Consider the following 27,153-nt stretch of genomic DNA (forward strand, 5'->3'; position numbering starts at 1 on the left):
CGAACACGGTGCTCGCAAAGACATGTTTGTGTTCAAGATATGTAGATAACCGATCCCGCACGATCGTCTCCATTAGTTTGCCCACACATGATGTGAGAGAGATGGGGCGGAGGTTATCTGTGTCAATTGGTTTGCCAGCTTTAGGAATAAAAGTAACCAAAGCCGTTTTCCATTCGATTGGAAGGGGGGCGTCCCCGCGCCAAATCGCATTGACGTATTCTAGGAGGGACTGGTATGCCAAGTCGGGCAGGTTCGTCAAAAGCTTGACGGTGACCTTATCCCGTCCTGGCGCAGTGCCCCGTTTCATTTTGGCGAGAGCCGCCCGCAGATCATGGAGCTGGAAAGGTTGATCCAGCTCCGTGTTTTCTCTGCCTGCATAAGAGTACGCAGATCCACGGGGGTCTTGGACTGTACACAGATACTGGTCCCGAAGGTTATGTGCCAGTTGAGTCGTGTTGCCGGGAAAAGCGTGCATGGCTCGCTGCAAATGTTTTTGTGTTTCGGTTCGTGTTTGGGTTGGGTCGACTAGGGCTCGAAAGAGACGCCACGTGTTTCAGCTGGACATTTGTCGCGCGGCCGGGTTGCATCTATCTACCCAGTTGGAGTCGGCGAGTTGGGCCGCGAACTCTGCCGCTTTCTGGGTAAGCTCGGCAATTCGAGCTTTAAGCTTTCTATTGTGTTTTTGGCGTCGCCAATGGCGGACGAGGCTGCCACGGGCTTACCAGAGGTGTAGAAGGTGGTTATCCACGTCCGTGACCGCCTCTGAGAGCTGGATGTGTGTTTCATGCGAGGAAAGGTGTGCCAGCAGCTGTTGGGACCATGCTGTGTAGCCTTGAGCGGAAATGGGTGTATTATCAAGTGAGTTAAACTTTTTCCTGAATTTCGTCCAATCTGGGATACGGGCTTGTGTTCTGGGACGCTTGAGGGGGCGCGTGCGTAGTGTAGTGTTAACGATGCAGTGGTCGCTACCGAGGGTCTCCTCGGTGTTGAGCCAGTCTGCGTGTCGTATGTTGCGAGTGAAGGTTAAGTCCGGGCACGTATCCCGTGTCACGGAGTTTCCTAGCCGTGTTGGGTGGACGGGGTCCGTGTGGAGGGTGAGGCCCAATGTGGACGCAAGCTCCGCCAGCCTACGTCCGCGCGACTGCTCCTTGCGATACCCCCACAGCTGACTGGGAGCGTTAAAGTCGCCCACAATCAGCAGGGGATCGCGGCCCGCTACTCTTAGCGCGCGGCTAAAGAGGTCCGCAAAAGTCACTCGCTTGAGTTTGGGAGCACAGTACACGTTGAGTATATGCAACGGCGGGTCCCTGTGGCGGAGTGGTAGGATAGTCACCATTACATAGGAATACTCGAGCTTGAGGTCGAGATCCACTAAGTTGGCTGTGTAGGCTTTGTGAACGAGAAGGCATGACGCGGGATCCTGTTGGAACGTCGTGTAATTTGAAAGTGTGGCGCCCAGGCCTGGCTCCTGGAGGGCAACCACGGCTGGTAGGAACTCGAAGGTTTCAAGGTAGAGGCATAAATTGGCCCGCTTAGTGCGGTTTTTAAAGCCTCTACAGTTCTATTGTGTTATGGAAGTTGATATGGCTGAATTGGAGATGGCGGAACTCCTTTGATTAAGGTGTCTCGCCATGATTTAAAATTCTTGAGGGGGAGGAGGAGGGATTGGCTGCCCCAGAGCCAGCTACTTGCGCCATCAAGGGGGTGATGATGGAAGCAGCGGGGCAGCTGTCCTCATTGTCCGAATCAATAATCAGACGGTTGAATTTTGAAGGACGGGATACGTCCCTAATGGGCCCTGTCCGACAGAGGAGGCTGGGGTTGTCCAAGATGTGTTTTGATACTACCGCGGGGACGGCAGATGTGACCTTGGTCAAGATTTGGTCCATGGCGGTCTTGATCATTGATCGTAATTTAGAGGTTAAGCGCTCCACCATCGCGGAGATGGCTGTCACGAGGGCAGGCGAGATCTCCGCGCCGCTTTCCATTGCGTCCGAGTTCTGCAGGCTCGGAGCGGCGGACGCCAATTTTGATTCTAAATTTTGAATTTTGTTGAGCAAAAGCTTATTGTGTGCCCGGAGCACGTCGATCTGTTTTTTGTATTCCGCGTCGAGTGCGGAGACGGTAACTGGGGAGGAGGGGGAACGGGAGGAGGAGGAGGCGATCTCAGCCCAGCTGCTCACCTGTTGTTTGCCGTGTTGAGACGCTGATGCCCGGGCGCCGGCAGCGCCATTTGTCTTGAGCGCCGGGAAGTGGCCAGTGTTTCTGCCGCTGGGCGGTGGCGGTGGGGGCGTAGTCTTGTTCCCGGGCGGTGACTTCACCGAGGATGATGATGACGTTTTGTTGTCGATGGCGTCAGCCCCACGCGGCGTTCCGCCACCGGCACCTGAATTGGGATGACTTGGCTGCCGGCCAGGTCGCTGTTTTCCAGGGAGCTCTGGACGCCTAGCCTTGCGGCCGGGCACCTTGAGCTGCCTGAATTTCCCCGTGCAGTCCCGGGAGTTAGTGTCGTGGGCTTGCCCACAGACTGCACAGGACGGAGTGCACTCATGCGGTGTCTTCACCCCGTCGACGGTCGACACCGCACGGCCACAAAGGCCACAATTTTGATCCGGGCAGGGGCATGTGTCCGCTCGGTGTCCCACAGTACCGCACCGCACGCAGGCCGGGATCGTTTTCTTATATGCACGTACAAGGGTGACATCTGAGTTGTAATGAACGTATCGCGGCACCACCTTGCCCACGAAGGTGAGCGCCGCGACGTCTGATGTTCCAAGCTTGCGGATATCGGCAAGCTCTCCAGCACGCCACTGGATCTTGTTTTGCAGCGACTCACTGGTCTCGTGCTTGGCCACGGTGATGACGCCGCGGCACACGTCACCAGTGAGCTTCAATTGGCCGTACATAGAAAGCTGGCCTTTCGGTGTTGTTAGTTCGAAGTCCCGCAGTAGCTGGTCGGCGACGTGCGGCTCTCGGGTGCCTGCCACGATCAGGTTTTGCTCCCATGTGGGGAGCAGGCTGAGCGATGCTGCGGCCTTGGTGCCCAGGTAGGCCGCGAACGCTGCTCCCAGCTCACCATGTTGAAAGACATCCTTCAGAGCGACGGTCACCCGGGGCTTCAGGATGATAATGATGTCTTCGGGATGAAGCCGCGGAAGCGGCTTTGGTTTCCAAGCAGGTCCCTGGGGCCCAATGTGAAGAGCTGCAGCGCACGCAGCAGCGTTGTGCAGTGTTGAGCGGCCTGGCGACGTGGCGTCCGCTTTCTTGGAGTTAGCGTTCCGCTTGCAGGAGCGGCGTTCCACTAGCTTGAATAACTTCAAGTTCTTGATGGGCGCAGAGTCCGGGCTATCAGGCGCTGGATTTGCTGGAACCTCGGACCAGGCCATGGCGTCCGGGTCGTAGCCACGTTGTAGGTTTGGCGAAGCCATCTTGCCGCGGGTGGGCGACTCATTCCCGGCCGGGCGCCGGCGTAGGCGTTAGGCCTAGCGCCGCCGCCACGATACCCAAGTGAAGATCGGCCCTAAAAGGCGTAAATTTTGCCCCACCTGTGTGCGAGAGGTATGCACAGGTAGCTGTCGACTTTGGGAAGTCAAACGCGGCTGTGTTGACGGGGTTGCGGTCGAAGATCCGTGGCTCCAGCCAAAAATTGGCGGAGCCGATGCACTGACGTCCTCTCGCGGCGGCGGCTGCGTTCGTTCTCAGCTGAAGGGTAGGCAGTTAGGGACTGTAATCAGATAATCGTGCGCAGCCAGCGGAGGCGGAATCGCTCGTATGTTGCCTACGGTTTGCTGAAGCATTATGTTGCAGTGCTAAGACATCAGTACACCACTGCCGAGTTTTGCTAATGCCAAGCTCGGGTTTTTGGACACGTTCGTAGGTGAAATGTAATATAAGAGTTACCTCTAGATGCCGTCTTTTAACGAACGGCCACCGACCGCAGGAAGGCAACTAAGAAAAAGTGATGTAGTGTTGCGTCGGGGGCAGATATGTTTTGGCAAACAAGCAATTTACGTAGCATTCACAAAGCGCTACCGAGATGAACGCAGAGGGCTTGGAATAGTATAAATCAGCAGATGAATAATCGGATTTTGCTCCTTGAGCAACATTATCAATGACGAGGCATAAGCTTTTATGGAACCCCGAATTTACACAGACCTATGTCATTTTGTACTTCAAAATGTCATTACAAGATGATTTTCGCATTTCGTCTATATGAAACACCTGTAGCCACAGCGCAGTTTCTATAGAGCCAAAACCGCATAGCCCCCACCGCCTGTCACTTTTATCACTACTGGAAAGTCTTAGTACGCCGTATGAGTTGTAAGTCATGATCGCCATTCGTTGCGCCAAGAGGCGGCCCAGAACAGAGAAAAGGAATGACAGGGTTTGGGGTCCGGCAATAACGAAGACAGGGAAGCACGTGTGCGTCTCACGCACCAGAACTATCGACTTTCCGTTTGAGTGTTTACTTTGTCTTCTGCATGAGCGCATGCAGTATATAGTTAGGCTCATTTGCTACTGCACGCGATTTATAAAAAAAATGCCTTCGCTGCTTTCCTTGTCTTCGTGTGGTTTTTGCCCCTTTTCTGTTTGCCATGCAGCGAAACGCCTGTTGACACACTGCGTTGCAGCCACTGTCTTGGTGGGTTGAATTCAAAATCAATAAGAAAAAATTCCATGTGAAACGGATGTGGGAAGAAGTTGCTGGAACATCCGCAACTGCATCACGTGGACAGTAACGAAGTGCTCATTTTTACTGCTATACCACTTAGTGCCCAGAAACAGGGCATTAAAAGCGGCCAGGCGTTGTAACGCCCACGCGGTAGAGACTAGCCCGCAGCGAGGCGAGATGGCGGAATCCAGAAAGCCGATAGCACGCTTCAAAGCCCGGCATGCCGAAAAGTTGAGGTTTATCCGCCATCAAGCTAGACTCATTAGCTCACACTTTTCTTGTGCTTCGAGCACTCTTTCGTGAGGCTGGTGCAGAATACCGAGTTCCCATTTCAAAGAGTGGCGAAGCACTTACCTACGCATGAATTCAATTACGCTAGCATATAGGCCAGAGGATGCTGCTTTGGCTGTTGGAAGAGAGCAGCGTCAGCACATCACGTTGAAATTCAGCAGCACTTGGTGACGGCATTTCGTTAAATTACATTTGGCAGAACCTGGACACCGGATTGTGCTTGCACCGTCCCCCTGCTGTTACGTACCCGAAGTCTATCCCAGGAATGTAGAAATAAACAAATTCGGATATCTCTAAAACAAGCACTCCGTTCCTGTCGTCTTCTCGTTCGCGTTTTTTTTTTTTTGCGAGTACCTTTGGTTAAGCATGTATGACCGACTCGCGCAACAACAAGCACTCTTGAAACAGCGTCCCCATTACAGCGACCTCGAGTGAGCGAGAGGCTAAGAGAAATTATTGAACACCCCTGACAATAATATAAAAAACATTATAGTTAACGATGCGCTACAGGAAGAAGTACTGTTCTTTCTTTTTTTGCTTGGCCGCTGCGCAACTGCGTCCCTGTTAGTGGCCACGGGAAATAGAAAGCCGTTCGTACCAAGCTTAACACGCCCATAGCCACGAGTCCTGATGAGCATCATCGTTAACCTTACGTTTTGCGTTACCACGCTGCAGCCAGGCAGCAGGCACGTGATGAATATGTTACAACCACCGTAGGCTTAAACTACAGGGAGCCGGGAAGCAAATTTAAGAGATGCACTTCGATGAACGGCGAAACGAAGATCTGCCATGTGAGAAGACGCAAGGAGACTCAGCGTCTACGACTACGTCAGGCATGTGGCCGAACTATACCGCGACATGGCTGAATTATGAATGCACGCCTAGAGCCACTACCACTACGCTGACAAAACCGCCATTCGGCTCCGAAGCCGATATGCAATGGTAGGACGAGAACAAGTTGTTCTCAAAACGACTGCAGACAACCGACAATTAACTGCCTAATCTGCATCGAAATAGATAATCTGAAAGTAATTAATCGGGCATATAAGTCAGGCGGCATAGGAAACCTCGCGATGCGTATTCCTGAAGGCCACCTCATTACTCCGTCAGCGAGATTTACGGCAGGATTCTGGTTAGAGGTCGTGCTTATTCTGTGGCCTCTGTAGTTGCATAGAAAGTGCTCCTGGGCCTTCATATCGTGCATGCATTTCAGTGTATAAACAGGAATCGCTGGCTGCGAATCAATCGCGAGGTCCTAGGCCCAGCTCCACAATGAAAATGACACACTACTGACGGCACTCGCAAAAGTCGTGAGTCCTTTGTCCCAATCCTCTATTATCATCACCGTAGCATTCGAGACTGGCGGAATAGTTGGCCGTGCTGCAGAATGTACAGCTGGTATCACAGATGTCATCGCCAGTGTAAGTAACGCGGATAACCATAAGTTGTTATTGAGAAATCTGAGCCGAGAAGATAGACACCTGAACAAATTAAGGCGCAACAGTTCCGTGCCTGAATGAGATCGCCGAGGTCACCAGAGCATTTGCCGCCTGAGATCCGTCCACAGCATCTGAATATTAAGAAGCCCACAAGCCAACTGTAAGCAATAACCTAGTAGAAACACCAGCTCGTAAGCCTCCGAAGAATTTCTCCCAGCTGCTGTTGAAATCACGTCGGACAAACGGGGAGGTGCGCCGACGACATGTTACGCGAACATGCAACGTTCTTAGAATCTAGGGTTGGCTTCCATCTCCCCTTGTAAAAATTGCAAAGGCGGCAAAAATCACAGCAGGTCTGACATAAGCGCTGCAAGGACTTTTGGCAGCCCTAGACTGATTCTTTCCAGGTATATTTTTGAAACATGCAAAATGATATCAACGGAGACTGACTTTCAGATAGTAGTCATGCGCGAATAGTGAACTTTCAGTTCGAAGCGAATACAAACTAAATTGTTACTTTGTCGAAAAGTTTCGAAGATAATATTTTCGAGGTCATTCATTAGAAATCTGCAGCATACGCGGAAAGACGGGAGAAACACTAAGGCAACTGAAATAAAAAATAAAACAAAATAATGAATATGGTCTCAATCTTGCGTCAGAAATGTTCAGTCGGTAGCGAGTGAAACTGCACAAATGATCACAGTGTCAAGCTCATACACTGCGATCCTATACTTGGTGCTGATATTAAACATAAAAGTAAGTGACAGATTATTCGAACGATCAAAATTCGTACCCGATTCAAACTCCAGTTTTGCGCTGCGCGATTCATGCATCCCACAGAATTTAGTGTACAACCATGGATGAAATTTCTGATGGCGCAGTCCCTCCGCCTTCATTCGCGCGGTATTCTGTCACGTGAGCTCACTGGCACGCGTCATCGCGCGTTCGTACGACTGCCGGAGGAGGTTATGGCTTGAGTCGTCCGTTACGCGGAAGTCGAAAGATGTCAGCGAAGGCACCGCGCGCGCGCTGAAATTGGAACACCGCACTCGCCACGCCGTCGTATACCAGTCACAGGAAGTGGCACCCGGGATTTCTCTGATGGGTCCTTGCGCTGACCAATCTAGCAAGTTGTTGCGCTGCGCTGCTCCAGACGGAGGCGCGTCGTTGCCATGAGCCAACACCAGGCGAAAGGAGATTCGAGCATGCACTCCTTCACCGCCAGATGTGCCGCTGCGCAGATGTTGGAAGGAGGAAGGGGAAAAAACCTTATTTGAGGCCGGCACTAAGACCCGGTGTAGAAGTGCGCTTGCTGCGCCAACGTGCACCTACGCCTTTAGGAACCACATTTGAGGATTGTACTGAGGCGAGTACATTCGCCTAAACGCGCGAAACGGTAGCAGAGGAACGCGAGTGCTACGTACCCCGACGCCAAGATTGTGAGCGCAAAAAAATGATTGTGCTCTTTGTAACCAAGACAGCGCATCCACGTAAAAACACTTCGCGATGCCAGCTTTCTCATCGCGAAATCTTTACTACCCAAGCAGCAAAGGTCATCGGCCCAATATAGCAACAGGATGGTCCCATCCTGGTCCCTTGAAGGGCCGACCTTTGCCAATACGGTATCAATGTTGGGCCAATTACCTGTGCTGCTTGGGTAGGCGGTTCAACACTCGTCTAATTTCGACTATGGAATGGTGTAAACTGTAATGTACTGCCGGCTTCGATATTGGTATCCCGCGACACCGCAAATGGGAAACCTAGCGCCGACGTACTGCGTGCCTCGGGCATGCTGGTCGTTCTGCATTCTTATCTTCCTCGTGAACCTTCGGTGTTTTGGGGCCTTTCGCATCTGGGCTTTGTTCCATCGCGTGCAGTCGGTGGTGACTCTCCCGACCCGTCCAGACGTCGAAGGCTGCGTTTCTGGACGCGGTCCCGTCGTGATATGCGCGACGCGTGTCGACATTCACAACAGTACGATCGCTCTGAGGTATTGGTGCGTACATAAGGGCAAGGACTCCTTCTTCCAGCAGTTGATTCCTGAATTTTATAACCTCAAACTACTTCAAATTTTTTCTAGTTTTTGGAATATTGCTATTAAGTTCGAATTTCGAATCAAATATTGAATCGATGATCGCAACGTTCCAGTATTCGCATAGTTCTAGAGAATAAATACACCATTAGTTTTCGCATATGCGAGAAAAGTGACGTTAACAGGCATTTCTAATAGGTCGCCGAACTGTGTTCTTTACCGCTGCTTCCTTGTACACTCCTCCCTTTGCCGGTACGGGCTCCCTGCATTTCTTTCTCGCTTTTTCTAACTGCTGCGCTCTTCGCCTCCTCTTTTCCTCTCTCTCTCTCTCTCTCTGGCTCATCGGGCTTTAATCCTCATCCCTTCACAGAGCCTCCCTCTCCCCGTGGCCGCACCCTTCGTCTCTTCTCTACCTTTTTACCCGGGTTTCAATGCGGCATCGACGGCCGCGTTTCGATGAAGGCGGAACGCACGGCGCACGTGTGCTGTGCGATGTTAGCGCACGTAAACAATCCCCAGGCGGTCGAAGTTATTCCAGAGCCCTCCACTACGGCACACCACTCTCTCTTCTATACCCTCCCTTCCCTCGCGGTGCAGTTCAGACGGCCACGAAAAGTTGAGACAGTTACTGCGTCTATCATTTCCTATTAAGCAATGCTTTTCCCTCCCGTCTCCCTTTATTTTACTTTGCCTCTAATTACAAAGATAAAAGAACTACAAAAGTATGATAGAGGGAACCTGGACCGGCCAGGCTTTGCCAGGCTTAAAGCGATCAAGCTGTTTCATCTTTCAATCTATATGGCAAGTTACTAACGCAGAAAAAATCAGCTACGTTGTGCCTCAGCTGTATATTCCCGCGCGGCTTCCTCTTCACGGCGGTGATTCCCACGTATCCATGTTGCCTTTATTGCTGCTAGCCTATTTCGCGAACTCGGGCTAGAAACGATGCTAGGAAATTTTGTTAGCACGTATCCAACCCGCACGCAAAGCTGTGCCCCGATAGCCACTTACGACAGAGATTGAATGGCAAAACGGCATGTGTGCGCTAATTCGCTTGCCCAGACTGCAAGCCCTCGCGGACTAAGGGTAATCCATTGCTGTTTTTGTTTAAAAAATACTGCGTTCGTAGAAAAGGCGGGGGTGCATGGTGCACCTTATTCAGGAGGGTACACTGCGAATGACTAAAACGCTTACTTTAATTTCTTCCAGTGTTCCCATGTTCTCTCCGCTTTTGCCCCGCCCTATATACAGACCTCAGAGTTTGTAGCGTACCTCGGATCGCACTCAGCGTCAGGCCGCAACTCGCTGTGCGTGCGGCACCCGTCCGCCAAGAAGTACGCGCCAGGTCGCACAGTGTGTCTAGCGCAATTAACGAACATTTCCAAACTCTACCCTGCCCGTCCTGATTTTGCCCTGTTCAGCTTCTATAGGATTTGGCGACCGAGCATAGAACATGCACTCCTTCCGGCATGAATGCCACCAACAATTCCGGCTTTCATACCCTTGCCAACGTGCATGATGCCTTGCCCAGCTGTGCTGTGTTGGCAGCGTTCCGGCTCGACAGCCTGCCTCCATTTTGATCCAAGAGCCCCAGCGCCTTCTGTTTCCGGCACATTACCAGCCGGGAGACCAAGCTCCTCCGCATTCTGTTTTCCCTGCATGCCTCCTGATGCAGCCCAGGCAGAACACGTCCACCTCTTCAAAATATTGAAGGCGGCTATCATTGCCCCGCAAGATTGAGTCCGAGCGCAGCCGGTTCCAGCTGCTTCTCATAGCTGCAGAGCTCGAGCCAGTCCAGTCCCGAATAGCGAACTACTGCGCGGTTTGTTTCTGCACACTTCCTGCCCACCATGGTCCCCCTACTCGCGGCTGCTGGTGACGTGTCACTAGACAAGCTTTCCGAAGACAGTATGACTAATCACATACACCAATTCTGGACAGAAGCAGTCTTGAGCGGGGAACCGTTTATGAACGAAATTTTTCATGTATTGTAAGATCTTACTAAAACAATCAATATAAGCGCAGATCACTCGACGGCAGTCTTGTATTTTTTTCTGTTCACGTTTTTGCTATCGTCAAAAGTGTCCCCCTATTGGCTCTCTAAGGCAGTCCTAACAGTTCCATGCGATCGATTAAAACACTGTAAAATAGAGATTTTGCTGCATATCACTGTAATGAACCATTACATTGAATATTTCCATAACAGTGTCTTACAAGTTGTCAACTTTCGAAAATTTTGCGCGAGAAAACTGCACATGAAAGCCCGACATCAGACAGCGCTATCTTGTGTGCTTCTTTCTCTGGTTCTTGTGTGTTTTCACCTGTTCTACCGTGTTCTACGTTCCTCAGCTAGCCCCCTTAGCTACTCTGGTAAGGTTTTCCGATCGCGCTGGCCGGTATGCGAGCTACTAGCGGTCTCCCAGCCATAGCGCAGCTAGCGCATGCGCAATGCATTATATCGGCATTCATGCAACAACTTTCCAGCGCTAAGCTTTCGAAACTTTGAATGGGGTACTGCACAGGTTACGAAAGTTTGGAGCGGTATACATACTCTCGGGGTATTTATACTTCAATTTGACATCTATATACAGCCCGCTTCTATCTTCAGCAGCGTCCGAGTTGGGCGCGCACTGCGCTCAGCGCACCAGCAGTCACAAGAACAAATTGATGAGGCAAGTGTTACGCAGAAAATGAAAGTTGAATTTCAGCATGGGAGGAAATTCTCCGTTATTGAGGTGGAAAGCCTTTTGCTGCTAAAGAATACAAAGCCATGCGGCAAAGCGAATGAGCCAGGAAAGGTGCTTTCCGCGCATACCCGAAGAGCAATTACAGCGCACGGGCAAGCAACTAAGGAGGCGGCGTGACAGCTCTGCACCACCATTCAAGTGAACGACGCCCGCTGTTCCCTCCGTTTCGCAAATGTCATTCTCGCCGAGTGGCCCCGTCATGTCAAGTACAGCTAGTGAGTGCGGCCCACAATTAGTAGCCCCTTGTCATTCAGGCTGGGTACAGGATGGGAAACAAAAGACCCTTTCATAGATGTGGGGCGTTTATTTCGTGCAGTACTGGGATTCTTTCCGGGCAATCACCCCAGCGAAGGGTGAAGTTCTCGAGACGCTCTTGCCAAACCGACAGCGAGGATGGATTCTTTTCTCGCGCTGGCTCAGCGCACAGCCTACGCAGTGGACCCACGCATTCATTCCTACCAGTGTTGTCCGCCCCTCCCCACCAGAAGAGGCACCAGACAGTACAGGTGTGTGCGTGGGGGGGGGGGGAGAGCAGACGCCTGAGACCTAAATAGCGACAACCGGATTAGGATTATACTTCCCGACATTGACTCCCTAGTCGTAGGTGAGAGTGGGGCAAAAAGTGGTATGGGGCAAAGCGCGACACTTTGTCATTTGGACCCCTCTAATTTTTAAATGTGCTATCATATGGACTTCATATTTTGGGGGTATGAGCCGCCATGTATGCACAACAAAAAGCTGTAACTTTGCCATATTGACGTTTTTTGAGGGGAGAAAAACTTCTAAATTTAGCATGCGTGAGCAGGAAAGCGTTCAAAACTGCATGAAAATCTGCGAGCCAAATTATTCAGGCGTCTATAGATTTGGGGACCACTCAGCAATTTTTACCAGGGAGATGGTGAATTCTTGAGTACTTCTTTTGTAGTGTATTTCTTTGGTGCTAAAATCAGTACAATAAAACTCCCTTTTGCCGAATTCCTAAGAAGCACTCCTTCTCTTCCTGGCGCCACACTACACACCACCAATTCCAGCCGGGACCTCCGGGCTTCAACATAAAAACGAGGCTTTGCTTGGATTTCGCATCTAACTCTGCTTACCAGCTGTCGGATAGCAAAGGTAACAAGGTGCTGTATCTGCGGGTGAGTGTTTGGTTTTTGGTTTCCATCCTCCAGACCGCAGGAAGGCAACTAAGAAAAAGTGATGTAGTGTTGCGTCGGGGGCAGATATGTTTTGGCAAACAAGCAATTTACGTAGCATTCACAAAGCGCTACCGAGATGAACGCAGAGGGCTTGGAATAGTATAAATCAGCAGATGAATAATCGGATTTTGCTCCTTGAGCAACATTATCAATGACGAGGCATAAGCTTTTATGGAACCCCGAATTTACACAGACCTATGTCATTTTGTACTTCAAAATGTCATTACAAGATGATTTTCGCATTTCGTCTATATGAAACACCTGTAGCCACAGCGCAGTTTCTATAGAGCCAAAACCGCATAGCCCCCACCGCCTGTCACTTTTATCACTACTGGAAAGTCTTAGTACGCCGTATGAGTTGTAAGTCATGATCGCCATTCGTTGCGCCAAGAGGCGGCCCAGAACAGAGAAAAGGAATGACAGGGTTTGGGGTCCGGCAATAACGAAGACAGGGAAGCACGTGTGCGTCTCACGCACCAGAACTATCGACTTTCCGTTTGAGTGTTTACTTTGTCTTCTGCATGAGCGCATGCAGTATATAGTTAGGCTCATTTGCTACTGCACGCGATTTATAAAAAAAATGCCTTCGCTGCTTTCCTTGTCTTCGTGTGGTTTTTGCCCCTTTTCTGTTTGCCATGCAGCGAAACGCCTGTTGACACACTGCGTTGCAGCCACTGTCTTGGTGGGTTGAATTCAAAATCAATAAGAAAAAATTCCATGTGAAACGGATGTGGGAAGAAGTTGCTGGAACATCCGCAACTGCATCACGTGGACAGTAACGAAGTGCTCATTTTTACTGCTATACCACTTAGTGCCCAGAAACAGGGCATTAAAAGCGGCCAGGCGTTGTAACGCCCACGCGGTAGAGACTAGCCCGCAGCGAGGCGAGATGGCGGAATCCAGAAAGCCGATAGCACGCTTCAAAGCCCGGCATGCCGAAAAGTTGAGGTTTATCCGCCATCAAGCTAGACTCATTAGCTCACACTTTTCTTGTGCTTCGAGCACTCTTTCGTGAGGCTGGTGCAGAATACCGAGTTCCCATTTCAAAGAGTGGCGAAGCACTTACCTACGCATGAATTCAATTACGCTAGCATATAGGCCAGAGGATGCTGCTTTGGCTGTTGGAAGAGAGCAGCGTCAGCACATCACGTTGAAATTCAGCAGCACTTGGTGACGGCATTTCGTTAAATTACATTTGGCAGAACCTGGACACCGGATTGTGCTTGCACCGTCCCCCTGCTGTTACGTACCCGAAGTCTATCCCAGGAATGTAGAAATAAACAAATTCGGATATCTCTAAAACAAGCACTCCGTTCCTGTCGTCTTCTCGTTCGCGTTTTTTTTTTTTGCGAGTACCTTTGGTTAAGCATGTATGACCGACTCGCGCAACAACAAGCACTCTTGAAACAGCGTCCCCATTACAGCGACCTCGAGTGAGCGAGAGGCTAAGAGAAATTATTGAACACCCCTGACAATAATATAAAAAACATTATAGTTAACGATGCGCTACAGGAAGAAGTACTGTTCTTTCTTTTTTTGCTTGGCCGCTGCGCAACTGCGTCCCTGTTAGTGGCCACGGGAAATAGAAAGCCGTTCGTACCAAGCTTAACACGCCCATAGCCACGAGTCCTGATGAGCATCATCGTTAACCTTACGTTTTGCGTTACCACGCTGCAGCCAGGCAGCAGGCACGTGATGAATATGTTACAACCACCGTAGGCTTAAACTACAGGGAGCCGGGAAGCAAATTTAAGAGATGCACTTCGATGAACGGCGAAACGAAGATCTGCCATGTGAGAAGACGCAAGGAGACTCAGCGTCTACGACTACGTCAGGCATGTGGCCGAACTATACCGCGACATGGCTGAATTATGAATGCACGCCTAGAGCCACTACCACTACGCTGACAAAACCGCCATTCGGCTCCGAAGCCGATATGCAATGGTAGGACGAGAACAAGTTGTTCTCAAAACGACTGCAGACAACCGACAATTAACTGCCTAATCTGCATCGAAATAGATAATCTGAAAGTAATTAATCGGGCATATAAGTCAGGCGGCATAGGAAACCTCGCGATGCGTATTCCTGAAGGCCACCTCATTACTCCGTCAGCGAGATTTACGGCAGGATTCTGGTTAGAGGTCGTGCTTATTCTGTGGCCTCTGTAGTTGCATAGAAAGTGCTCCTGGGCCTTCATATCGTGCATGCATTTCAGTGTATAAACAGGAATCGCTGGCTGCGAATCAATCGCGAGGTCCTAGGCCCAGCTCCACAATGAAAATGACACACTACTGACGGCACTCGCAAAAGTCGTGAGTCCTTTGTCCCAATCCTCTATTATCATCACCGTAGCATTCGAGACTGGCGGAATAGTTGGCCGTGCTGCAGAATGTACAGCTGGTATCACAGATGTCATCGCCAGTGTAAGTAACGCGGATAACCATAAGTTGTTATTGAGAAATCTGAGCCGAGAAGATAGACACCTGAACAAATTAAGGCGCAACAGTTCCGTGCCTGAATGAGATCGCCGAGGTCACCAGAGCATTTGCCGCCTGAGATCCGTCCACAGCATCTGAATATTAAGAAGCCCACAAGCCAACTGTAAGCAATAACCTAGTAGAAACACCAGCTCGTAAGCCTCCGAAGAATTTCTCCCAGCTGCTGTTGAAATCACGTCGGACAAACGGGGAGGTGCGCCGACGACATGTTACGCGAACATGCAACGTTCTTAGAATCTAGGGTTGGCTTCCATCTCCCCTTGTAAAAATTGCAAAGGCGGCAAAAATCACAGCAGGTCTGACATAAGCGCTGCAAGGACTTTTGGCAGCCCTAGACTGATTCTTTCCAGGTATATTTTTGAAACATGCAAAATGATATCAACGGAGACTGACTTTCAGATAGTAGTCATGCGCGAATAGTGAACTTTCAGTTCGAAGCGAATACAAACTAAATTGTTACTTTGTCGAAAAGTTTCGAAGATAATATTTTCGAGGTCATTCATTAGAAATCTGCAGCATACGCGGAAAGACGGGAGAAACACTAAGGCAACTGAAATAAAAAATAAAACAAAATAATGAATATGGTCTCAATCTTGCGTCAGAAATGTTCAGTCGGTAGCGAGTGAAACTGCACAAATGATCACAGTGTCAAGCTCATACACTGCGATCCTATACTTGGTGCTGATATTAAACATAAAAGTAAGTGACAGATTATTCGAACGATCAAAATTCGTACCCGATTCAAACTCCAGTTTTGCGCTGCGCGATTCATGCATCCCACAGAATTTAGTGTACAACCATGGATGAAATTTCTGATGGCGCAGTCCCTCCGCCTTCATTCGCGCGGTATTCTGTCACGTGAGCTCACTGGCACGCGTCATCGCGCGTTCGTACGACTGCCGGAGGAGGTTATGGCTTGAGTCGTCCGTTACGCGGAAGTCGAAAGATGTCAGCGAAGGCACCGCGCGCGCGCTGAAATTGGAACACCGCACTCGCCACGCCGTCGTATACCAGTCACAGGAAGTGGCACCCGGGATTTCTCTGATGGGTCCTTGCGCTGACCAATCTAGCAAGTTGTTGCGCTGCGCTGCTCCAGACGGAGGCGCGTCGTTGCCATGAGCCAACACCAGGCGAAAGGAGATTCGAGCATGCACTCCTTCACCGCCAGATGTGCCGCTGCGCAGATGTTGGAAGGAGGAAGGGGAAAAAACCTTATTTGAGGCCGGCACTAAGACCCGGTGTAGAAGTGCGCTTGCTGCGCCAACGTGCACCTACGCCTTTAGGAACCACATTTGAGGATTGTACTGAGGCGAGTACATTCGCCTAAACGCGCGAAACGGTAGCAGAGGAACGCGAGTGCTACGTACCCCGACGCCAAGATTGTGAGCGCAAAAAAATGATTGTGCTCTTTGTAACCAAGACAGCGCATCCACGTAAAAACACTTCGCGATGCCAGCTTTCTCATCGCGAAATCTTTACTACCCAAGCAGCAAAGGTCATCGGCCCAATATAGCAACAGGATGGTCCCATCCTGGTCCCTTGAAGGGCCGACCTTTGCCAATACGGTATCAATGTTGGGCCAATTACCTGTGCTGCTTGGGTAGGCGGTTCAACACTCGTCTAATTTCGACTATGGAATGGTGTAAACTGTAATGTACTGCCGGCTTCGATATTGGTATCCCGCGACACCGCAAATGGGAAACCTAGCGCCGACGTACTGCGTGCCTCGGGCATGCTGGTCGTTCTGCATTCTTATCTTCCTCGTGAACCTTCGGTGTTTTGGGGCCTTTCGCATCTGGGCTTTGTTCCATCGCGTGCAGTCGGTGGTGACTCTCCCGACCCGTCCAGACGTCGAAGGCTGCGTTTCTGGACGCGGTCCCGTCGTGATATGCGCGACGCGTGTCGACATTCACAACAGTACGATCGCTCTGAGGTATTGGTGCGTACATAAGGGCAAGGACTCCTTCTTCCAGCAGTTGATTCCTGAATTTTATAACCTCAAACTACTTCAAATTTTTTCTAGTTTTTGGAATATTGCTATTAAGTTCGAATTTCGAATCAAATATTGAATCGATGATCGCAACGTTCCAGTATTCGCATAGTTCTAGAGAATAAATACACCATTAGTTTTCGCATATGCGAGAAAAGTGACGTTAACAGGCATTTCTAATAGGTCGCCGAACTGTGTTCTTTACCGCTGCTTCCTTGTACACTCCTCCCTTTGCCGGTACGGGCTCCCTGCATTTCTTTCTCGCTTTTTCTAACTGCTGCGCTCTTCGCCTCCTCTTTTCCTCTCTCTCTCTCTCTCTCTGGCTCATCGGGCTTTAATCCTCATCCCTTCACAGAGCCTCCCTCTCCCCGTGGCCGCACCCTTCGTCTCTTCTCTACCTTTTTACCCGGGTTTCAATGCGGCATCGACGGCCGCGTTTCGATGAAGGCGGAACGCACGGCGCACGTGTGCTGTGCGATGTTAGCGCACGTAAACAATCCCCAGGCGGTCGAAGTTATTCCAGAGCCCTCCACTACGGCACACCACTCTCTCTTCTATACCCTCCCTTCCCTCGCGGTGCAGTTCAGACGGCCACGAAAAGTTGAGACAGTTACTGCGTCTATCATTTCCTATTAAGCAATGCTTTTCCCTCCCGTCTCCCTTTATTTTACTTTGCCTCTAATTACAAAGATAAAAGAACTACAAAAGTATGATAGAGGGAACCTGGACCGGCCAGGCTTTGCCAGGCTTAAAGCGATCAAGCTGTTTCATCTTTCAATCTATATGGCAAGTTACTAACGCAGAAAAAATCAGCTACGTTGTGCCTCAGCTGTATATTCCCGCGCGGCTTCCTCTTCACGGCGGTGATTCCCACGTATCCATGTTGCCTTTATTGCTGCTAGCCTATTTCGCGAACTCGGGCTAGAAACGATGCTAGGAAATTTTGTTAGCACGTATCCAACCCGCACGCAAAGCTGTGCCCCGATAGCCACTTACGACAGAGATTGAATGGCAAAACGGCATGTGTGCGCTAATTCGCTTGCCCAGACTGCAAGCCCTCGCGGACTAAGGGTAATCCATTGCTGTTTTTGTTTAAAAAATACTGCGTTCGTAGAAAAGGCGGGGGTGCATGGTGCACCTTATTCAGGAGGGTACACTGCGAATGACTAAAACGCTTACTTTAATTTCTTCCAGTGTTCCCATGTTCTCTCCGCTTTTGCCCCGCCCTATATACAGACCTCAGAGTTTGTAGCGTACCTCGGATCGCACTCAGCGTCAGGCCGCAACTCGCTGTGCGTGCGGCACCCGTCCGCCAAGAAGTACGCGCCAGGTCGCACAGTGTGTCTAGCGCAATTAACGAACATTTCCAAACTCTACCCTGCCCGTCCTGATTTTGCCCTGTTCAGCTTCTATAGGATTTGGCGACCGAGCATAGAACATGCACTCCTTCCGGCATGAATGCCACCAACAATTCCGGCTTTCATACCCTTGCCAACGTGCATGATGCCTTGCCCAGCTGTGCTGTGTTGGCAGCGTTCCGGCTCGACAGCCTGCCTCCATTTTGATCCAAGAGCCCCAGCGCCTTCTGTTTCCGGCACATTACCAGCCGGGAGACCAAGCTCCTCCGCATTCTGTTTTCCCTGCATGCCTCCTGATGCAGCCCAGGCAGAACACGTCCACCTCTTCAAAATATTGAAGGCGGCTATCATTGCCCCGCAAGATTGAGTCCGAGCGCAGCCGGTTCCAGCTGCTTCTCATAGCTGCAGAGCTCGAGCCAGTCCAGTCCCGAATAGCGAACTACTGCGCGGTTTGTTTCTGCACACTTCCTGCCCACCATGGTCCCCCTACTCGCGGCTGCTGGTGACGTGTCACTAGACAAGCTTTCCGAAGACAGTATGACTAATCACATACACCAATTCTGGACAGAAGCAGTCTTGAGCGGGGAACCGTTTATGAACGAAATTTTTCATGTATTGTAAGATCTTACTAAAACAATCAATATAAGCGCAGATCACTCGACGGCAGTCTTGTATTTTTTTCTGTTCACGTTTTTGCTATCGTCAAAAGTGTCCCCCTATTGGCTCTCTAAGGCAGTCCTAACAGTTCCATGCGATCGATTAAAACACTGTAAAATAGAGATTTTGCTGCATATCACTGTAATGAACCATTACATTGAATATTTCCATAACAGTGTCTTACAAGTTGTCAACTTTCGAAAATTTTGCGCGAGAAAACTGCACATGAAAGCCCGACATCAGACAGCGCTATCTTGTGTGCTTCTTTCTCTGGTTCTTGTGTGTTTTCACCTGTTCTACCGTGTTCTACGTTCCTCAGCTAGCCCCCTTAGCTACTCTGGTAAGGTTTTCCGATCGCGCTGGCCGGTATGCGAGCTACTAGCGGTCTCCCAGCCATAGCGCAGCTAGCGCATGCGCAATGCATTATATCGGCATTCATGCAACAACTTTCCAGCGCTAAGCTTTCGAAACTTTGAATGGGGTACTGCACAGGTTACGAAAGTTTGGAGCGGTATACATACTCTCGGGGTATTTATACTTCAATTTGACATCTATATACAGCCCGCTTCTATCTTCAGCAGCGTCCGAGTTGGGCGCGCACTGCGCTCAGCGCACCAGCAGTCACAAGAACAAATTGATGAGGCAAGTGTTACGCAGAAAATGAAAGTTGAATTTCAGCATGGGAGGAAATTCTCCGTTATTGAGGTGGAAAGCCTTTTGCTGCTAAAGAATACAAAGCCATGCGGCAAAGCGAATGAGCCAGGAAAGGTGCTTTCCGCGCATACCCGAAGAGCAATTACAGCGCACGGGCAAGCAACTAAGGAGGCGGCGTGACAGCTCTGCACCACCATTCAAGTGAACGACGCCCGCTGTTCCCTCCGTTTCGCAAATGTCATTCTCGCCGAGTGGCCCCGTCATGTCAAGTACAGCTAGTGAGTGCGGCCCACAATTAGTAGCCCCTTGTCATTCAGGCTGGGTACAGGATGGGAAACAAAAGACCCTTTCATAGATGTGGGGCGTTTATTTCGTGCAGTACTGGGATTCTTTCCGGGCAATCACCCCAGCGAAGGGTGAAGTTCTCGAGACGCTCTTGCCAAACCGACAGCGAGGATGGATTCTTTTCTCGCGCTGGCTCAGCGCACAGCCTACGCAGTGGACCCACGCATTCATTCCTACCAGTGTTGTCCGCCCCTCCCCACCAGAAGAGGCACCAGACAGTACAGGTGTGTGCGTGGGGGGGGGGGGGGGAGAGCAGACGCCTGAGACCTAAATAGCGACAACCGGATTAGGATTATACTTCCCGACATTGACTCCCTAGTCGTAGGTGAGAGTGGGGCAAAAAGTGGTATGGGGCAAAGCGCGACACTTTGTCATTTGGACCCCTCTAATTTTTAAATGTGCTATCATATGGACTTCATATTTTGGGGGTATGAGCCGCCATGTATGCACAACAAAAAGCTGTAACTTTGCCATATTGACGTTTTTTGAGGGGAGAAAAACTTCTAAATTTAGCATGCGTGAGCAGGAAAGCGTTCAAAACTGCATGAAAATCTGCGAGCCAAATTATTCAGGCGTCTATAGATTTGGGGACCACTCAGCAATTTTTACCAGGGAGATGGTGAATTCTTGAGTACTTCTTTTGTAGTGTATTTCTTTGGTGCTAAAATCAGTACAATAAAACTCCCTTTTGCCGAATTCCTAAGAAGCACTCCTTCTCTTCCTGGCGCCACACTACACACCACCAATTCCAGCCGGGACCTCCGGGCTTCAACATAAAAACGAGGCTTTGCTTGGATTTCGCATCTAACTCTGCTTACCAGCTGTCGGATAGCAAAGGTAACAAGGTGCTGTATCTGCGGGTGAGTGTTTGGTTTTTGGTTTCCATCCTCCAGACTACGAATTCTGGGTTAGTGATTTCAACTGCTGCCTCATCAGGTGTTTCTCTATCTGTAGAACAAAGGGGGTTGTATAGAAACAGAATGAGTGAGCAAGGCCAACATAAAATCCAGCTACCGAGAACCTGAGGAGAACTTCGAGGGCAAGGCTGTTCTTTTTCGGTGAGATGGGTGTGAATGTAGAGCAAACAGTGACTGAGCTAGATACAAAGAGTGGAAAATAGTGAAACCAAGCAAGACAAAGATTTAGAAACTCTTTGGGAATTGACTAAAAAAACGGCATAAGAGAGCATGAACGAAAAAGGTACCGGAAAAGTACAGAAAACAGGAGGACAGGAAAACAAAGAGACGGAAAGGCTAGAGAGAGATATAGCAAAAGGAAATACAGCTCGGGGCTGATAATGCGGGACTTGCTGTCCTGGATTTGCGCAACAGAACTCCAGTTGGAAAAAAAACAAGAGAATAGATCGCCATGGCAAAGTAGGAGAAAAAGAAAGTTCGCCACTCTGCAACAACGAGGAAGCGCCGCACCTGAGAAAGCATCAACCTTTTCTGAAGGAAATATAGGCGCACCTGTTTAGAAGTGTGGTATACTGATAGCGCATGTTTTAAACTGCATTTTCATGTATCGCTTATCAGCCACGCAAGCAGTCGTCGGCAGATCACATGTTCATCGGCCTATAAAAAGGCACTGTCTCAATAAACGTTTGTTCAGTTCCAGCCTGGCGTCCGTCTGATATACAACAGTTGGCGACGAGGCAGCGACGGCGATGGCCGTCGGCAGGATCGGCGAGTATCGTCTCGGCACGAACGCGTCATGGGACGAATACGTCGAGCGCCTGGAAATGTTCTGCGAAGCGAACCAGATAACGAAAGAAGAGCAGAAAAGAGCAGTCCTGTTGAGCAGCTGCGGCGAAGAAGTGTACGGGCTCATCGTAACTTTGGTGAAGCCAGAAAGACCGACAGCAGCAACCTACGAAGAAATCAAGACTGCCGTTCGCAAGCACCTGCATCCAAAGCCTTCGGAGCTGTATGCAAGGTTTTTGTTCTACAGGCGAAACCAGGCTGCCGAGGAATCGGTTGCGGACTACGTCACGGCGCTTCGGAAGCTAGCCGAAGACTGCGGTTTTGGCAGCGCCCAACTCCCGTTGGACGTCATGATGCGGGATCGTTTCGTATGCGGACTCCGGAACGAAGGGGTTCAACAGCGACTTCTCGCAGAACACAGCCTTACGTTTAAGGTTGCGTATGACTTGGCTACAACTGCAGAAGCAACCGCTAAGCAACAGCGAGACATACGCAAACACGGTCGATACGAGACGGACCGCCAGGAAATGGTACAAGCAACCCGTGCGAAGCAAGACACCCCAGCGGAGGGGTCCAGCTGTTACCGGTGCAACGGTAAGCACGCTCCACATTTGTGCCGTTTTAGAAAGGCGACATGCTTCAACTGCAAAAGGGTTGGACATATAGCTAAGGCTTGTCGGTCGAAAGACGACAGTAGAACTGCTCGGAAGACAGCGTATGAGCAAAAGAAGAAAGGAGATAAGAGCAAGGGCGTGTACGAAATGAGTGCGTTGTTTTCCCTGTGCGAGGTGAATGAGCAAGAACAGAAGTTCATGGTTCAAGTAACGATTGAAGGGCAAGAAGTTCCGATGGAGGTTGATTCTGGCGCATCGTGCTCAATTGTGAGTGAAGATACGTTCAGGGTTGTTGAAAGGAATCACGGTAAAATACCACTGCAAGATTCTGGAACAACTATCGTAACCTGGTCAAAGGAGGCGTTACCCGTGCTGGGTCAAGCAAGTGTCTTGGTGGAATTCAAAGGCAGGAAGGCAAAGCTACCTTTGCTCGTAGTACAGAAGCAAGGCAACAGCCTGATTGGGAGAAACTGGTTTAACCCGTTAGGTATTGGCTTGCGGGGTATACAGCAAGTAAACGTGGAGGACGTGCCTTCGCGATTTCCCGAGGTGTTTCGCAGAGACCTTCCTGGCTTCAACGGACCGCCAGTTCACATCGAACTGAAAGATGACGCCGAACCGGTGTTCCTCAAAAGTCGACCAGTTCCATTGGCCCTCAAGGACGACGTGGCCAACGAAGTGGACCGCTTGGTGCAACAAGGTGTATGGGAGCCCGTCAGCTACTCCAACTGGGCAACACCACTGGTAGTGGTAAGAAAAAAAGATGGAACTTTACGTCTTTGCGGCGACTATCGCAGTACCGTAAACAAAGCTATTAAGAGCAGTGGATACCCCTTGCCCACTACAGCGGAAATGCTCACAGCTCTAAGTTCAAGCAAGTTTTTTACCAAGTTGGATCTAGCCCAAGCTTATCAGCAGCTTACGCTAGACGACGAGACGGCTGAGGTGCTCACAGTTAACACGATAAAGGGACTGTACAAGGTTAAGCGGCTGCCGTTTGGCATTTCGGTCGCACCTTGGGTTTTTCAACGAGTCATCGACACGCTGTTAGCGGGCGTTCCCGGAGTGAAAGCTTATCTGGATGACATATTAATTTCTGGATGTAACGCCGAAGAGCACGCCGAGAGATTAGAGACTGTGCTATCGCGTCTGCAGAAGGCACAGCTGCGAGTAAACAAGGACAAGTGTGAATTTAACCAGACGAGCATCGAATTCTTGGGACACAGGATTGATGACTCAGGAGTACATCCCATCCTCGTCGCCAACTGTTGTGTATCAGACGGACGCCAGGCTGGAACTGAACAAACGTTTATTGAGACAGTGCCTTTTTATAGGCCGATGAACATGTGATCTGCCGACGACTGCTTGCGTGGCTGATAAGCGATACATGAAAATGCAAAACATTGTCTCTACTTCGGAAATTTCAAAAAAAAATTAATTATGTGGTCAGTTTTGCGGAGAATTTCGGAAGTACCTACGAGAGTGTGAAATTCTACCGGATATCGTATGAAGCAAAATTCACCCCAAAGATAGCGTCTAAATTTCCAGTGAGTTGTTGTGGAGTGGCGCCAATAGAGAGCACAAATTGCCGAAATCTAGAAGTTCCAAAGTAGATGTAGGCAGAAAGTTGCAATAAGACAACAGAATGACCAGCGAGGCGTTCAGAACAAATGATGAATGCGCGGCATTGATAAAATTTACATTCTCCGAGCATGATACTCGTCCTGTGCGCACCTGAAAAAGGCTGTAAAAGTTAATTCAGAACCATGATAAACGTGGACAGCGACAGCCTAGTTGTATCCTAGCTGTGTAAGCCAGCTGTGCAGAGAGCCAGCCCGAGCGATGCACAAGCGACAGAGGAGGTCCGTCTGTCACTTTTGTGGAGCTGTCGATTTTCTGCGAGAGCACAGAGAGCAGTGCACCCGCCCTGCGTATGAAAAAATCAACTCCATTTTTTGTGAGACAAAGCAAAAGGAAGAGCTCTCCACTGACTAAGCTATAAGACGCGAAAGGTAAGGAATGCTTCTATTGACCGCAAGTTTCCTTCAGAGCCAGCTTAGACTGGCTACCACACTGTGCATCTGAAAGAAAAGGGACGAAAAAATAGGATCCTGCGACGCATACAGGTAGTTCAGGTGCTATACCGACGAAAAGTGCACAGGCAGAACTACGCTCTTTGGACAAAAGAAGTCTGAAGACCGCGAAACGCCAATGACGCGCAAGAAAATAGAAACCTCGCTCTTTTCAGAGGACCACCGCCAGGGCAAAAACTCAAAAGCCTGCTACGAAAACGAGAATTGTCGTTTGCAGAAAAAAAAGCGGTGAAAGTAAAGGCGATAGGGCATCACGGAAGGCTAGTAAGTCCAGCGGGTATTAGGAAGTATTTGGGTTCCCAGGAAAGCAAGCAGGTCCCCTATTTATGCGGCGGTCAAGGGTAATCGGCTGCACCAAGCAGAGAACAAAGGCGCATCCGGGATATGCTGGGCTGCTTTGTCGGCAGCACCCTTTAATGGACGTAATCAAAGCATGACGTTGAAAGGAAGGAGAATGGGCGGGCACTAGTTTGCTTCAGTGCATTATCGATGACCAATGTTTGGCTTTACTGGAGCTATGAAAGAGCTCTCAGCGCGTTCACATGGCGGGCGGAGGCTGGTGCATGGCAAGGACAAGATACGTTCATCTCACTTTTCTTCTGCTTAGCCGCTTCTGCAATCATGTTTCATTTTGTTTTGCTGAAATATGCGAAGATGCTAAGAAAGCCTTTCTTGTTTTCACACCTATTCAGCACGCTCACTTTGCTTCTTAAGCCAGAGGCGGATTAGGCTTCTTGAGAGTGTTGGTCGTTTTTTGCTTATTTTGCTTGAAAATTTCAGCCTAAGTGATTGTATTTGTCAGGTGAAAAAGGAGTGCGTATAATGAAGAACGGCTGATTGGGCAAGTCGGTGTTCCTCCATAATTTTTTCAAACAAGGCTTGAGAACAAAGAGCGAGACTCTCGGAAATACACATGTGATGCTTAGCTAACAACTTATTTTATTCTAAGCAAACAAGTAAGTTTATACTTGCGCTAAACCTACGCACATGATCATAATCAAACAAACTGAAACCACCTCAATATGCGCCTGAGTTATCACCACTTTTCTATCACTATAGAGCAGGCTCAGTTCCCTAGAAGCTAATGTCGCAGTTTAAAAATCAGTTGCAAGTTCAGCCCCTATATGAACACCCTCTCTTTTTCTCTCCTGGTCCTGATGCGCTGCTTGAAAAAATTATGAACTGTGTGAAAGTAGCCTCATCCAAAGATTTTAATATGGAGTGTAGTGGTGCGAAAGCGAAACGCAATTTCTGCAGTTTAAAGACTGCGGGATTTCCATTTTTCATTTAAGTCAGTGTGAAGAGAGCATTTGCTACTGTGATACTGGAAGAAAAGTTTGCCGATAGTGTCCTTCGGAGAGTAACCGACCGGATTGAGCCTGCATAAATACACGAAAAAGCTGCAGAAAAGTACTTAAACTTTAGTGATCTTGATTACGGCGCCAGTTAAACTTTCCACACCTCCACTCTGAGGGGATGACCGGTGCTCGGCTGGTCGGTAGCTCGTCCCGAGAGATGAATGACGATGGAACGTTGGCCAGAGATCGTATACACGGCGGTAAGCAATACGAAGAGCATTTCGGGTCTTCGTCTGCTCGTCCAGCGACACGTTTCGTGTTGGGGCAGGAACTCCAACGTAACAACAAAACATACTTATTAAAGACGGGATCGAAATACAAGGCATGTGAGAATAAGGCAGACTCGGCCGCACATTTACACATTTACACACATTTACCCAATGTACACATTTCAATTACGGGAAGACAGCCACATATGAAGCCCGCTATGAAATCAGAAAAAATATACGTGCAGCAATGCTGAAATGACTACAGTGTGAAAAAATATACAAAAACTACACAGTTTCATAAATTTGCATATGCGTCGCAACGAGATCCTGACGAGGGCAAGACAGATATAAAAACACGGCGATCTTCGTCAGACACGGGTTAAATATCCTCACAACAGGAACAGTTCACATAAGACCAAATTAGTACACTAGCATGGCTCTGTCCAATAATTTTCACAGTATCTTAGTTGTAAAGTGCTCGCGTTCCCCCACTCTCAACCACTGCCCCATCGTGCGATCGAGCTACAGGTGCATTTTTACGCCTATCACGACCTGCGAGTGGCAGAGTGGGTAAGGCCGTGTACTTAAGGCGTTCATCGCTAGCCACCAGAATCAAACACGTTGTCTGTTGGCATGAAAATGGACATTATGCGCTGCAGCGTGAACCATTCTCGCATTTGTCCTGCCCTCCAGTTGTGCCTTTCATCTGCCTCGAAGGAGACGCCGACCGTCTGCGTATATTGGGCGCAAGCCTCCGCGAAAGGCTCTAAATGCTGGTTCCTAGAGGGCCTCTTTTAATGTGGCATAGCAAGCTCACCCCATTCATTATCAGCGACCTCTAGGCTTGCGATCCGCCTGTTGCGCAGACCCGCTAGGAGATCGCAGCATGGGTCGCAGTTCATCCCTGTAAGCGGCATTGTTACTTCTCTCAGGGCATGGGACGATTTCGCTGTCGCCGTGACTCATATTAAACTCATCTACAGGCAAGCTTTTCGCGGCGGTGCACGTATCTGAGTTTTCTGCCTCTGAACCGCATCGCCTACTTAGCTGTGCTGCTGCCGTATCTGACGCTGTTGTGAATGCTGTGCATGCAGTTTGAGCGCACATGCCGCTTTCGCCACACTCTGCCTGGCATGCTGTTGCTTCCGTGAGCAACGAAAGGTCGCACAAGGCAAATCGGCCAGCCAAGCAGCTCATGTCATTGCGCTCATCAGTGCCATCAGCGTCACTAACAACATGCTCGGCTGTCTCGCAACACTCGACCTGCGCTGTCTGATCACTGGTCGAATTTTTT

The 27,153-nt window shown here is 49.7% G+C and overlaps 1 protein-coding gene across 1 annotated transcript in view; it reads left to right on the plus strand.

Moving 5' to 3' along the window:
• The first annotated feature begins 21,525 nt into the window (after positions 1–21,525).
• Positions 21,526–27,153, plus strand: part of LOC144120205 (uncharacterized) — a 57,727-nt gene continuing 52,099 nt past the window's right edge. The window contains exon 1 of the mRNA XM_077652620.1: positions 21,526–22,949. Coding sequence (XP_077508746.1) covers positions 21,549–22,949 — 1,401 coding nt within the window. The 5' untranslated portion in view covers positions 21,526–21,548. The remainder of the gene's footprint in view (positions 22,950–27,153) is intronic.

This window comes from Amblyomma americanum, chromosome 2 (assembly GCF_052857255.1).
Source record: "Amblyomma americanum isolate KBUSLIRL-KWMA chromosome 2, ASM5285725v1, whole genome shotgun sequence".
Taxonomy (NCBI): Eukaryota; Metazoa; Arthropoda; class Arachnida; order Ixodida; family Ixodidae; genus Amblyomma; species Amblyomma americanum.